We start from the raw sequence: 14121 nt of genomic DNA on the forward strand, positions 1-14121 counted from the left end.
ATAAAATGTCAGAAATAGGACTTTAGAACATAGAATGAATGTCAGCATTGGAAAGGATCCTAGAACATAGAATGTTAGACTTGGAGTAAACTTTATAAAATAGAATATTATACCTGGAAGAGACCTTAGAAATGTAGAACATAAAAAAAAAAAGAAATGTAGAACATAGAATGTCAGAGTTGAAACCATACAAGAGAGACAGTCAGAGCTGGAAGAGACCTTAGAACACAAAATGTCAGAACTGGAACTTTGGAACATAGCATTTCAGAGCTGGAGTAAGATTTAGAATACAGAATGTTGTGCCTGGACTGGGACCTTGGAAACACAGAACATAGAATGTCTGAATATTCCTTTAGAGGCATCGAAGGCCTTTTCCGTAAATGGAACATGTCACCTGGGACAGGTAGTGTAGGACAGGTAGTTGTTCCTTGTCCCTCCTCAACCCCCATCTCATGGAATCAGTTGATCACATTAGCTTCTGCCACCCATCAAGGCATTAAGGGGAATGGGACACAGTAGTTTGGTGAAAAGAACCTTGGGCTAGAAGGCAAGAGACTGAGTTTATACGACCCCGGGCAAATCAGTTCCTTTCACCATTCTTCTGTTTCCTCGTCAAATTAGGGGGTTGAACTGGGTGGACTTTAAAGTCTCTTCTAGACTTTAGCATTCTAGGTTCTTAGGTCCCTTCCAGCTCTAACATTGTATCTTTGTTCTAAAGTCCCTTCCAGTAATGACATTCCGTGTTCTATATCCCATAAAGTCCTTTCCAGATCTGACCTCCTATGTTGTAAAGTCTCTTTTGGTTCCAGCATCTCTACATTCTAATCCCTTCCATTTTGAATATTCTCTGTGGTTAGCACCTTCTAGCTCTGACATTCTATGTTCTAAGTAGGGGTTCTTAGTCTGGGGTCCATGCACTTGCCAAGTGGAAAGATTTCAAGGGCATCTGTGAACTTGGACGGGAAAAACAATTACATCTTTACTTCAATATAATTGTTTTCTTACTATGCATCTAAAAACATTAATCAGAGAAGGCTTCACCAGACTGCCCAGGATGTCCATGACACTAGAGCCCCTGCTGTAAGGTCTCTTCTACTACTAACATTCAATGTGCCAAGATCTTTTCCACGTGGGACATTCCGTATTCTGTGGTGTAAGCTCCCTTTCAGTTGTAACATTCTATTTTCTATATCGTAAAGTTTCTTCCATTTTGACTATTCTGTGTTATAAGGTTCCTTATAACTCTGACATACTTTCTTCTATACGCAAAAGGCCCTTAGAGGTCTGACATTCTATGTTCTAAGGACCTTTCCAGCTTCTCCATTCCATGTTCTAAGATCTCTTCCATCTCTGCCAGTCTGTATTCTAAGGACCTTTCCAGCTCTGCCATTTCATGTTCTAAGTTCCCTCTTAGATCTGACATTCAGGGTTCTAAGGACCTCTCCAGCTCTGCCATTCCATGTTCTAAGCTCCCTCTTAGATGTGACATTCCATGTTCTAAGCTCCCTCTCAGATCTGATGGTTGGTGTTCTAAGGACCTTTCCAGCTCTGCCATTCCATGTTCTAAGTTCCCTCTTAGATGTGACATTCCATGTTCTAAGCTCCTTCTCAGATCTGACATTCGGTGTTCTAAGGACCTTTCCAGCTCTGTCATTCCATGTTCTAAGCTCCCAATCAGATGTAACATACCATGTTCTAAGTTCTTTTATCAGATCTGACATTCTGTGTTCTAAGGACCCTTCTAGCTCTAACAATCTATGTTCTAACATTCCTTCCAGCTCTAACATTTTGTTCTAAAGACCTTTCCAGCTCTGAGGAGGGTTCACGGGATTGCAGATTTAGAGCTAGAAGAGGTCTGAGAGGCAATGTACATCATTTTACAGATGGAAAAGCTGAGGCCTAGAGGAATGAAGTCTTTTGCCCAAGGACCCACAGGTCCCAAGTGAGCATCAGAGCTCACATTCAATCTCTCGCCCTCTTGATTCTAAAGCCTATTTGCTTTGCTCCAAAGCCTCTTTTCTATTCCCCCTTGCCTCCTGTACACATCTTGTTTCTAGCTTGCAGGACACTCCCTCCCCCAATTTCTATTTTCTACTTCCCTCCCCCTTCCCCAAGACTCCAAATCAAAAGCAACCTGATTCATGGTCACCATTTATGTATGCAGTTATTTATTTATTTTTTTTTTAAGAAACAGACACAAAGACTGGTGCAGAACATTCAATGCATGTTCCTTTTTATATTACAAAAAAAACTCCCCAATATAAAAAAAGCCTGATGGGAGGGAATACATGATAAATTAGCTCTGCTATCTACTCCAAGGAACATTTACAATTTTCAAAATAGACTTTCAACGTATTTCACATGGCAGGAGACTGGGCTGGGGGAGGGAGGTTGGGAGGGCCCTGGTGCACTCAATCTCTAGGGCCTCTGATTAGATAATGACAGAAAGAAGGGAAAAGGGGCAAGTCAGGGTTGGGGGGAGAGGGGCAGGGGGATGATTACTAAAAACAAGCAGCAGCAGCAGCAGCTCAGGGACCCGGACCTAGTGAGGACCCCAGAGCCTGCCCCTACCCTTCCCACCAAAATTGTCCTTCTTTCTCCAAAGAGTCAGTAGCTTCTGAAAGGGTTTCTAACACAATTGGCAGCCTGTGCTGGGATTGAATCTCCCACCAACCCCACTCCCTCACCCTCGACTCCCATCCCCCTTTTGATAGGATTGGGTGAAGGCTCATTTGAGTATGGGAAAAGCCGGAAGGAGAGGAGAAAACTTTCCCATCTGCCCGACTCTGAATACGGTCTAGACAGGACACCAGCATGCCCCCAAACTCCTCCCTGTGCTTCTGAGAGAGGAGCTGTCCTGGCTCATTCTAGGGTCTCATCCTGTTTCCTTAAAAAAAGGTTTTTGGGTCCTCCCTGTGGCCTCTGTTTTCCTTTCTTACGAGGGCCCTTCTGGGGGAGGGATTTGTTTTTACTTCTTGGGCCTGGCACAGCTTTATCCTCTGGCCTTATCAGGAGGAAGGCAGAAGAACGGACAGTCCATGTGGAAAGAGAAGGGTAAGAGAGAAGAGACAACCCAAAGGAGGCAGGCAGAGCCCCAGTGTACATTTTCGCCTACGGCAAGAGGGGAGATGTACACGCACCCTGAGGTTTCTGCCCTGCAGGGAGTAAGACTTTTGAGGGCAAAAAAAGCACAGTGCTGTTGCTGCTAGGACCAGAGCCGAGCATGTGCCAATGGGTGAGGCCAACAGTGACCACTGTCGCCGTTGCTGCCAGAGGTGGGGTGGACAGGCCAGCGTGTACCCTCAGGAATGTGATGTGGCTACTTCTAAATTCCCCACTCTGCAGCAAAGCTTGGCTGCCCTATCCTAGTTTTAGCTCTGGAGGGAGGAAGTGAAAAGGGGGGGCAATACTCCTCTGATTTCACCTCCTCTCCATAAAGCAAGGTTGATGTGGGAGGCGTGGGATGTAGGGGACTGGAGGGCAGAGGGAGGCAGCAGAGAGAACTGAGGATGCTTCTGCCTGCAATGGGTGCCCTCAGGGACCCCTTGCCCCAAGCCCTGCTTGGTTGACTAGTCTGGTTTATGGCCTCCAGTAAGACAGTCGTGGGATAGAGTCAAAATGGCACAAGGCAGAGAGGTCAGATCCTGTCTGTGTGATCTTGGGCAAAGCGCACTGTGGCCCTGAGCTTCATCTGCAAGTTTGTCTCCAATGTCCCTTCTAGCTCCAGACCCATGATCCTATCAACTGTGCTTTTCCCAACACTGTGAGAGAGTTGGGGGTGAGGGGTGGCCAGAAGTGAGGTGGTGATAATTATCAACCCTGGGCACTTTCTTAGAGGGAACTGAGACTCACTCCAGTTTCCTCTATCCGAAGATCCTCAAAAATCTCTGCTTGAGGACATGCCCCCCCCTTCCATCCCTACCCCCAGCCACCTATCCAACCCCTCCTCCCCAGGTGAATTCCAATTTGAACTCGTCTTTCTGGATGACGCAGTATTTCCAAGATTGCCTGGCTTTTAGCCTTCTTCCCAGAGGGGCAGAGTCTTTTTTGCTGGCCTTTTCAGCTTCCCTCTCTTTCTACTTCCTGCCTTGGAACACAAGACCCATCTGTTGCCCCTTCCCCTTGCTATCTCCTTGGCCTGGTCAAACATGGTCAAATGTGGTCTACGAGATTGACCCTGAGGGATGGTCATAGGGTCTAGCTGTACAAGGAGAAGGAATGCTGGGAGATGCCTCCCCACCACCATGCTGCCAATGCTCCTTTGGTCTTTAGTGCAATCCACGCCTGGTTGGCTTCTGGCTCCTGGTCCCTGGGCAGGGTGCCCTTAGGGAGAAGCCCGGCACTCATGTCCAGTGCGCAGCACCTCTGATTCTGGGCTATCTCCTCGGCCAAGTATATGTTACAACAATCTTTTTTTTTTTTCCTTTCTTCATTTCTTCTTGTTAAAAAAAATAGCTATTTACTGCCCAACTTCTCGCCATCCCCACCACCTGCCCCCTGCCAGCTTTGCTTTGTCTGGATCAGGCAGGCAGGCAGGGGTGGGGACTGTAGGGAGGGGAGGAGGCAAGGCAGGGTTAGCAATCACCAGAAATGGGAGGGGCAGGATCCTCTTTACTGGATCCCCCGGAAGAGGCACATGGCAAAGATCATGGCGAACAGCTGTAAAAAGAAAGCAGGAGACAGAGTCAGGTTTTGGCTGCTAACAAACTCGAGCCCAGAGCCACCTCTGAGTGACAGTAGAGGAAGACTCTAGAGGTTCTGTCCTTTGCCCCTATCACTCCATATTCTGTATTATATATGAAATATCCTCATACCCTACCCCCCACTAGAATGTAAGCTCCTAGAGGGTAGGAATGCTTTCGTTTTTTTTTTCTTGACACAATGCTTGCACACACAAGGTCCTTAATAAATATTTGTGAAACTAGATTGAGTCGAATGGACTGGAATGAGAGAATTTCCTCATTGTGAATTTCTCAACTACTTTATTTTGCTAGAGGCCATGCTGCTCTCTGCTCTGGGTATAGCCTGGATAAGGAGTTGTCAGCTAAGGCAGCAGGATACAGTAGAGAGTCTGCTAGCTCTAAAGTCAGAGGACCTGGGTTCAAATCCTGCCTCTGACATGCACTGTCTGTATGACCTTGGGCAAGTCACTTAAATTCTCTAGGCCTTAATTTCCTTCCTTGTAAAATCAGGAGGTTGGATTAGAAAACCTGCCTTCTGGCTCTAGCTCTGTGATCCCATAATTCTGTGCTGCTCTCATCTCTGGGCACTACATTGACCAAGAGATCTCAGGTAAATCCTTCCCAGATGAGTGGAGCAGGGGAAGGTGGCACGGATCTCTAACAGCATCGTCAGGCTTTGGTTGGACGACCTGATGAAGGAAGCTTTGGGGGACAAAAGCAGACAGTGGAAACGGGATTGATTGCCTTCCTAAGGCCAAATTTGGGGGAACTTGAATTTTCCCGCTGAATTTTCCCATCTCGTCAAGTAGCAACTTGAAAGTGAGGGCTGGCAGCTATACTGATGCTTCTCACCAAATCTGACAGCTTTGAAGACTGGGCATCCTCTTTCCTAAAGATATTGGATGATATTTCTTGATTAAAAAATAAATTGAAATGGATTAGCACAAATATTTCCTGCTTTGAGGGTTTTACATCACTGCCTGAAAAGACTGAAAATCCACAGGGGGTGGCCAGGTGAAGGTTAGAAATCATTGCTTACTTTGTACGTTCTACCTGGCTATGTTTCCCCTGGGCCTTTGGGCCTACCAAAGTAATAGCTTTGCAATGATCTGGGCTTCTTTCTCTCGCTCTCTCTCTCTTTTTTTTTTTCGGTTGGGCAGTGGGGGTTAAGTGACTTGCCTAGGGTCACACAGCTAGTAAGTGTTATGTGTCTGAGGCCGGATTTGAACTCAGGTCCTCCTGAATCCAGGGCCGGTCCTCTATCCACTGTGCCACCTAGCTGCCCCCTTGGGGTTCCTTCTTTTGCCTCCAAGGCCAACAAACTGAGAAGGAGGAAGAAGGGAGGGAAGTAGTTCCATTGATAGAGACTTCAGCTGACAGATGACATTATACTTACCGGTCAGATTCACTTAGCCCTTTTGAGGGGAATATTTAACCTTATGGACAGGATCAGGAATAGAGAGTCTCCAGAAGGATGAATGGGGCTCAGCCTGAGAGTGGTTGGCTTTCTTTTCTTAAGGGGAAGTCTTTTTTTTTTTTTAATGGGCCTCTACTTGCATGAAGCTCTGTACCAGTCATGTGTTGGGGTGGCATAAGGAAGAACTGAGTTCAAATTCAGCCTCAGACATTTACTAGTCTTGTGATCCTGGGCAAATCACATAACCCTCATTTACCTCAGTTTCCCCATCTATAGAATTGGGGCAATAAGAACACCTACTTCTTAGGATTGTTTGAAGGTTCAAATGGGGTAATAACTGTTGAGTGCTTAGCATAGTGTTTGACACATAGTAAGCACCGTATAAATGTTAGCTCTTATTATTCTATTATTATCTTAGAGGCCATTGAATCCAACCCCCTCATTTCACAAATGAGGACACAGGTCCAGAGCAGTGACCTGCCAGGATCACTCAGTTAGAGAGCATCAGGAAGTCTTTGAATTTTTCTGATGACATCAACTATTTGCCGCTTAACCCTTACATCTTGTCCTTGGAGGGAGGGATGGGAGCCATGGGGGTCTTGGGAAAGGAAATCACGAGGGGAGCAGGGCAGGAAGGACCAAAGCTCCTGCCAAGAGGGCAAGGGGAGCTGGGCCACCCAGATCCAAAAGCATTTTGGGGCTGACATTGCTTACCTCAATAGCCAACACCGCGATGGCCAGGGCTCCAGCAAGATATACATATGTCTCAAAGGAATTGAGGATCACAGTGTAACAGCCCTAGGAGGAAAAAAGACAGCGAGGTGAGGTCAGCTCCAGCCCCAGCCCCAGAAAACTCTGCTTCTCATTGAAGAAGGAATGACCTCGGACTAAGGAACTCTCCAGCCTGGTGAGGTGCATTGAGGGCAGAGGCCGAGAAATGGTGAAGGTTGCCTATAAAGCTGCTGATTAGAGTCATGTAGGCAGACGTAGAGCAGGAAGGAACCTTAGCAGCCACTTGAACCTACAGGAATATATCGGACAAGTTGCCAACCAGGCTGTGCCTTACGATGCCCCATGAGGGAGCGCCTACTGCCTCTAGAGGCTGCCCGCTGCCCATCTGGTCAGCTCTGATCATTAGAAAGTCTTTCCTGACATCAAGCCCCAACTGGCCTCTTGCAGCTTTCACTTTTGGGAACACACTGAACACATCAGATCCAGCTCTTCAGATAAGTGAACAATGTCTTCCCTTACCCCAGCCTTCTCCTCTCCAAGTTCAACATTCCCAGCTCCTTCAACCAACTCTCCAATCCACGGACTCTAAGGTCTTTCCCCATCCTGGCTGACCTCCTAGGGACACTCCCCAGCTTAGCAACATCTGTCTTAAACCATAGTTCCCAGGACTGAACACAGTACTCCAGATGGTCTGATCAGGGCAGAGTAGAGTGGGAGCCCACCCAACACTCTATGAAGGAACACCCACTAACACGAGGTGGGTGGCAGCAAACACAGGCACACAGGAGAAACCGCTGAAAACAACCAGACTCCAAAGCCAACTGCTGATGCACAAGAGGACTTACCTGGTTCTTTTCATGAGAATGCCCTGCCCATCAAGACAGCCACTTTTCTACTCTAAGGGCCAGACTAGAAGCACTGTGGGCTAGCTCTGGCTTTTTCTAAGGAAGCTGGTGACAGGCCACTTGGGAAGGGGAGAGACAGGTGCCCTCCTCTGGGACCCTGGTGGTACCTGTTGCTTTTGTACTCCATAGGTCAACTGCCCTGCCCTCCTACTTGTGGCAAGCACAGGGCTGCCTTTCCATCTTCCCCCAACATCACAGATGTTCTCCTAGAAGAAGCCTTTCCCAATCTCTTTTAATGCTAGTGCCTTCCCTCTGTGATTTCCCCCCCCCCCAATTTATCCTATATATAGTTTATTTGTATTAGCTATTTGCCTATTGTTTCTTCCATTAGATTGTAAGCTCCTTGAGGGCAGAGACTGTCTTTTGCCTTTCTTTGCATCCCCAGGGCTTAGCACAGTGCCTGGAACATAGTAGGCATTTAATAATTGACTGATTGAGTGAGATGTGACCCCTGACTAAGGCAGCAGTTGAAAGGGACATGGAGGTGGCATGAGAGAGTACCCAAGGCACATTCAAATGGGGAGGGAAGGCTAGATTCAGATAACAATACAACTCATGTTGGCTTGTGTCTGTGCAGACCAGACTAAGCAGGGTGTGAGCCCACAGCTGGCTGCAGGTGACCCTGGGCAGTAGGGAGCAGGCAGACCAGCTGCTCTCCAGCTGCTGAGTTTCCACCCACAACTTGGTCCTTCCTTCAAGGCTCTTGGGCTTGCCCCCTCCCCCAACTCCTAAGTCTTCTCCAAAACATCTGGTTAGGTTGAGGTCTTGGGTGGGGTCCTTCTTAGTGCCTTGGCAATCCAAACCCCAGAGTAACTGAAAAAGAAAAACAACAATCCTCTATTTTCTTGAAGGAAAACAGAGGGATTGGTAGTTTCTGGACTTGCTTTGGGGTGCTGGTTGTAGTTAAATGTGGAGGCTGTGGTTAGGGGGAGGGGAATAGGGCTCAGCATCTCCTCTTTGGGGTCTTAAGATCTAAAGTTAGAAGAGATATTAGAGCTCATATATGTAAAGAGCCCTAGATTTGGACGTCCAAAGGGCTGGATTCAGGTCTAGTGAGCATCAGGGTGATCTTGATCAAGTCTCCTCCTCTCTGGGCATCTGTTTTCCTCAACTATAAAATAAGCAGTTGGACTAAGTGACCTCTAGGGTCCTTCTTTAGCTGCTAGCATTTATAGACCTCTTCAAGGATTGCAAAGTGCTTCCCTATGGTACCCCAGCTTAGGAGGAGGAAGGAGAGAGACAGAGAGAGAGAGAGAGAGACAGAGACAGAGACAGAGAGACAGAGACAGAGAGAGAGAGACAGAGAAGATGAAGAAGAAGAAGGAGGAGGAGAATAAGGAAAAGAAGAGGAGGAGGGGGGAGGGGGAGAGATGGAGACAGAGAGAAACAGAAAGAGAGTGACAGGGACAAACAGAGAGAGAGAGACAGAAAGAAGGAGAGGAGAAAGGGAAAGAGACAGAGAGAGGAGAAAGAGAGGGAGAGACAGAGACAGGCAGAGAGGAGGAAGAGAGGGAGAGACACAGAGAGACAGACAGAAAGCAACAAAGACAGACAGAAAAAAATAATAATAATAATTAAAACCCAAGTGGGCAAGGCAGGTAGGCTGGGGTGGATGGGGAGGAGGGGAAAAAAACCACACACAGGCCTGGTTTCTAAATAAAGACCAGAAATCCCGTTTTTGTTTGTTTGTTTAGGAATCCACAGCTGGTATAGCCTCAGTGCCTGGTCCGGATACACTGGAATTTTGTCCCAGAGCCTGAGGGGTCAGCTGTCAGAAGAAGGGCTGGGCAGGATGGGAAGAAGTAGCCACAACACAGTAGAGGCAGCACTGTCTTTGAAACCAGAAGCCCTGGGTTTGAATCCTGACTGCCATTACTCCCCATGCAACCTTCAGGCAGGTGCTTCCTCTTCTGGATTTTTGTTTCCTATCAGTAAAATGGGAAGGGTTCAGGTTGAGCAGGAGTAAATTTTTATCCTCTTCTTGTGTCATGAGCCCCTTTCAGTCTGGTGCAGTCTGTGGACTCTTTTCAGAGCAAAGCTCTTAAATAAATGGAGAAAATGCTAACTTTTATTAAAGATTAGTGAAAATAAAGATGCATTTTTTCCCCATTAAAGTTCATGGATCCCTTGAAATCCCTCCACGGGCCACTTGGGTTTAAAATGCTAAGTTAGATGACTTCTCCAGTTCCTTCCAGTTCTCAGGTTCCAAGGTCCATGGTCCCTGACAGCTCCAATATTCTATTAGAGTGATTCCAAAATGGAACAGGCTTCCCCACAGGGCAGCAAGTTCCTCCTTACTGAAGGTCTTCAAGAAAAGGCTGGATGACCACTTTCCTTTAAGAAAGAATTCTTTTTCAAATATAAGTGGACACGATCCAACGATAACCAGTGGAATGACGAAAGACCTGGTCCCCATTCCTAACAAATCCATGAAGTAATTTTTAACCCCATTTTACAGATGAGTAAACTGAGGCTAGAAGAATTAAACTGTCCTTGCTTACAGTCACACAGCTAGCAAGTTTCTGAGACAGGACACAAACTCACGTCTTCCTGACTCAAGAACTGGAGTCCAAAGGATTCTTGTTACAGTGTTACAAAACCTCTTCTAACTCTGACTCTTTGGAAGTTTAAGTATGTTGTTTAAATCCACTGGTTCTTATGTGCAAGAATGTTTACCCCTGGGGAGAACTCTTCATTTACTCCATGGAGAACAAGGAAAGTCCCTATTATCTTACAAGTTGGAGATCAAAGGCTTTGTTCCGTATCTCAGTGTATGGATTGTAGGGAGGTAAAATTATTCTTTTTTTCAGGTCCAGATTAGACTAGACGGCTCCCAGAGCTGGAGGTTACAGTTACCTCTGAAATTCTGGGATGCTGTGATCAATCAGGTTAGATTTCCCTTAGAGAAAATGTGACCCTGCCAATGAGTTTGGTCATGTTTGTTATAGATTTCACCAGCCTGCATAGTATGGAAGGGGGAGCCACTGAACCTCCACTCCCCAGTACCTCCCTCCTCCCAGCCTTTTATTAAATGGAGGTCCTGAAGCAACTCAGCCTCTCTTTAGCACACTGGATGTCTGTATGCATAGCTTCTACATGGGTCCAACAGCTCCACAGTCTCATCTGGTCATTGCTTCAAAATTTTTTGTCATTTGCATACTCCTAGCTTCATGTGTTTAAGAGACCCCATCCTGTCCCTCCGCCCTCCCCTCCCATTATTCTTCCCAGTTGTGAGAACCTGTCTGTTCTACCTGTTTGTTTAAGGAGCGATCTCTTCCCAAGAGGCACTCCTCCCTGTTGACCAGCACGCCATCCCGGTTCTGGGGCTCTCTCCGGCAGCATGCCTCTGGGACTTCATCTCCATTGAAATTCAGGAAACGGTAAACTGGGGCAGCCTTAAAGTCTTCGGGTCCATTGACCCCACAGCAACCAAACTAAACACATACAGGTATACACACACAGAGACATGGAGATAGTTTACTTGGTGGAGGCTCAAGAATGGGAACACCAAGACACACAGCATTTATTAAATGCCTACTGTCTACAAGTTCTTCCAGCTTTCAGGGGAGACAGCAATAAGTCATCTTTCATGAAAGAGGTTGGAGTCATAAGACCTGAGTTCGAATTCTGACTTGGCCACTTACTACCTGTGTGACTTTGAGTAAGTCTTTTTCCTTCTCTGGACCTCAGTTTCCTTCTCTGTAAAATGAAGGGGCTAGATGAGACAATTTCTGAGAATCCAACCAACTCTAAAGTTCACAATTTTCTTTTCTAAGGCAGGGAAGGAGTTGGAGGGTCTAGGGAAAGATTGGAACACAAAAATTGGTGTGTCTCAGGGATGCCACTTAAGCACCAAATCCCAAGAGAGTACCCATGATCTTACAAGTCTGAGATCAGAAGCTTAATTCCTTATCTTGTTCAGGTTGCACATCACTTAATCTCTCTGGGCCTCAGTTTCTTCCTTTGTAAACTGAAGGCACTATACTAGAGGACCTCTAAGGTCTTTTCCAGCTCAGCTAACAATAATAGCTTGAATCTAGATAGTGCTTTAACGTTTGCAAAGCTCTTTACAAATATTATTCCATTTGATTCTCACCATAACCCTGGGAGCTAGGTGATATTATTAACCCCATTTTACAGATGCGGAAATTGAGACATAGAGTAAGTGACTTGTCTAAGCTCACACAACTAGTCAGTATCTGAGGTCAGATCTGAACTCTGGTCTTCTTGACTCTGGGTACCAACACTCTATCCATTGTGCCACTTAGCTGATAAAGACATGAAATGAATTTGGTTTCTTAAGTTGATTATAATACAAGATAAGAGAAGAGAAAGTCAAAAGAATTTAGTTCTTGGCTGGAGGAGAAGGTTGGAGCCTTCTGTGCCAATTGGATCCCCACAATTCTTTCTGTTCATATCTAGGGGCTGTAGAGATAGGGTCCTTTTGGTCCTTCTAAGTCAACAAGTGATAGCAAATGCTCATCATGGGAGGATTTGGAGCTGGGAGGGCCCCCAGTGACCATCTCCTCCAAGCTCCATATCTCCAGATAAGAAAACTAAGGCTTAGCCACTTGCTTAAAATCACTCAGCAAGTAAGGAGCAGAGGTGGTGTTTCCATTTCTGACTCCAAATCTCAGAACTCTTATCTTTCTACAGTACTGTGAATACTCCTGGTCCTCCATCCCCACCCCAGGATCCACATGGAGGGGGCAAAGTGACAATAATTTGAGCAACTACAGAATCTGTAGAAGTTGGGAAGAAACAGTACAGGTGGTGGCTATGGGGAGGGTGAGCTGAGAACAATCATCCCAAGGGAAGAGACTGGGGAAATGATGAAACAGAAGATGAATAAAACAAATACATATTATGGATTAAAAAGACCCCAAGAGAAGACTCCAAGAGATGGAAATAATTCTATACTAATCAGAAGGAGAACACAAAAAAAGAAGGAATTGAGGCTGAGCCAAGATGGCGGAGGGAAAGCAGTGACTGTCTTGAGCTCTCTCCCAAAGCTCTCCAAATACCTAAAAAAATGGCTCTAAACAAATTCTAAAGCAGCAGAACCCACAAAAAGATAGAGTGAAACAAATTTCCAGCCAAAGACAGCCTGGATGGTTGATTAGAAAGGTATATCGCGCCAGGCGGGGAGAGGAGTGCAGTGCAGCGTGGGCGCGCAGGCCGCAGCGACCCTGGAGCAAGTCTCAGAGGACTGAATCGTGGGCAGCTGTGGTGGTTTCTAGACTTCTCAACCCAGGAACGCCAAAGACAACATGGAAGGTCAGTGGGAAAAGTCTGTGACTGCGGTGAGAGAGGAGCTAGGTCTCAGCCAAAAGTCCCGAGTGTGACCTCAGGGCAGTGACTGTTTCCTAAGCTTCCAGCCCACAGACTGAGGGGGAATCGAGAGGCTGATCAGAGGGGGATTACAAGGATCTTTTTGCCAGTGCTGAGGCAGGAATCCCTTGCTTTGCCAGTGCTTGGATCTGGGTCACAGTTCTGAAGGGCGGTCCTGGGGCTAGAAGGAACGCTGGTGCAGTGGAGCTTGCTGTGGCTGTGGAGAGGAAACACCTCGCCCCTTATCATACCACCTTGGAAGAACTGAAAATTTACAGGTCCCTAGAAGTACCTCTGAAAACAGCTGTACAAACCCCGAAGCTTGGGACAATACACTCTTCACATTGGAAGCAGACTTTTACCTTAACAAAGAGTTTAAAACTCAAGTAATTGGCTGGGATCATGAGTAAGCAGTGCAAAAAGAGTCAGACTATATTATCTTACTTTGGTGACAAAGAAGATCAAAACACACAACCAGAAGAAGACAACAAAGCCAAAGCTCCTACATCTAAAACCTCCAAGAAAAATATGAATCAGTCCCAGGCCCTGGAAGAGCTCAAAAGGGATTTTGAGAAGCAAGTAAGAGAAGTAGAGGAAAACTGAGAGTGATGCAAGAAAATCATGAAAAACAACTCAACAGCTTGCTAAAGGAGACCCAAAAAAAATACTGAAGAAAATGACACCTTAAAAAAAGCCTAACCCAAATGGCAAAAGAGGTCCAAAAAGCTAATGAGGAGAAGAATGCCCTAAAAAGCAAAATTGGCCAAATGGAAAAGGAAGTCCAAAGGATTACTGAAGAAAATACTTCCTTAAAAATTAGAATAGAGCAATTGGAAGCTAGTGACTTTATGAGAAATCAGGACACTGTAAAACAAATCCAAAAGAATGAAAAATTAGAAAACAATGTGAAATATCTCATTGGAAAAACAACTGACCTGGAAAATAGATCCAGGAGAGAGAATTTAAAAATTATTGGACTATCTGAAAGCTATGATCAAAAAAAGAGCCTAGACATCATCTTTCAAGAAATTATCCAGGAAAACTGCCCTGATAT

General features: G+C 46.0%; 1 protein-coding gene across 6 annotated transcripts in view; it reads right to left on the reverse strand.

Moving 5' to 3' along the window:
* Positions 1-2138: 2138 nt before the first annotated feature.
* The window catches only part of TSPAN18 (tetraspanin 18), a 233083-nt gene continuing 221100 nt past the window's right edge, over positions 2139-14121 (reverse strand). For all 6 annotated transcript variants that reach the window (XM_027837870.1, XM_027837864.1, XM_027837867.1 and 3 more), the window contains 3 exons: positions 10988-11170; positions 6814-6897; positions 2139-4659 (listed from right to left, as the gene is read on the reverse strand). In XM_027837870.1, coding sequence (XP_027693671.1) covers positions 4612-4659; positions 6814-6897; positions 10988-11170 — 315 coding nt within the window. In that variant the 3' untranslated portion in view covers positions 2139-4611. The remainder of the gene's footprint in view (positions 4660-6813; positions 6898-10987; positions 11171-14121) is intronic.

The sequence above is a fragment of the Vombatus ursinus genome, unplaced genomic scaffold, assembly GCF_900497805.2.
Source record: "Vombatus ursinus unplaced genomic scaffold, bare-nosed wombat genome assembly UNPS02014822.1, whole genome shotgun sequence".
NCBI lineage: Eukaryota > Metazoa > Chordata > Mammalia > Diprotodontia > Vombatidae > Vombatus > Vombatus ursinus.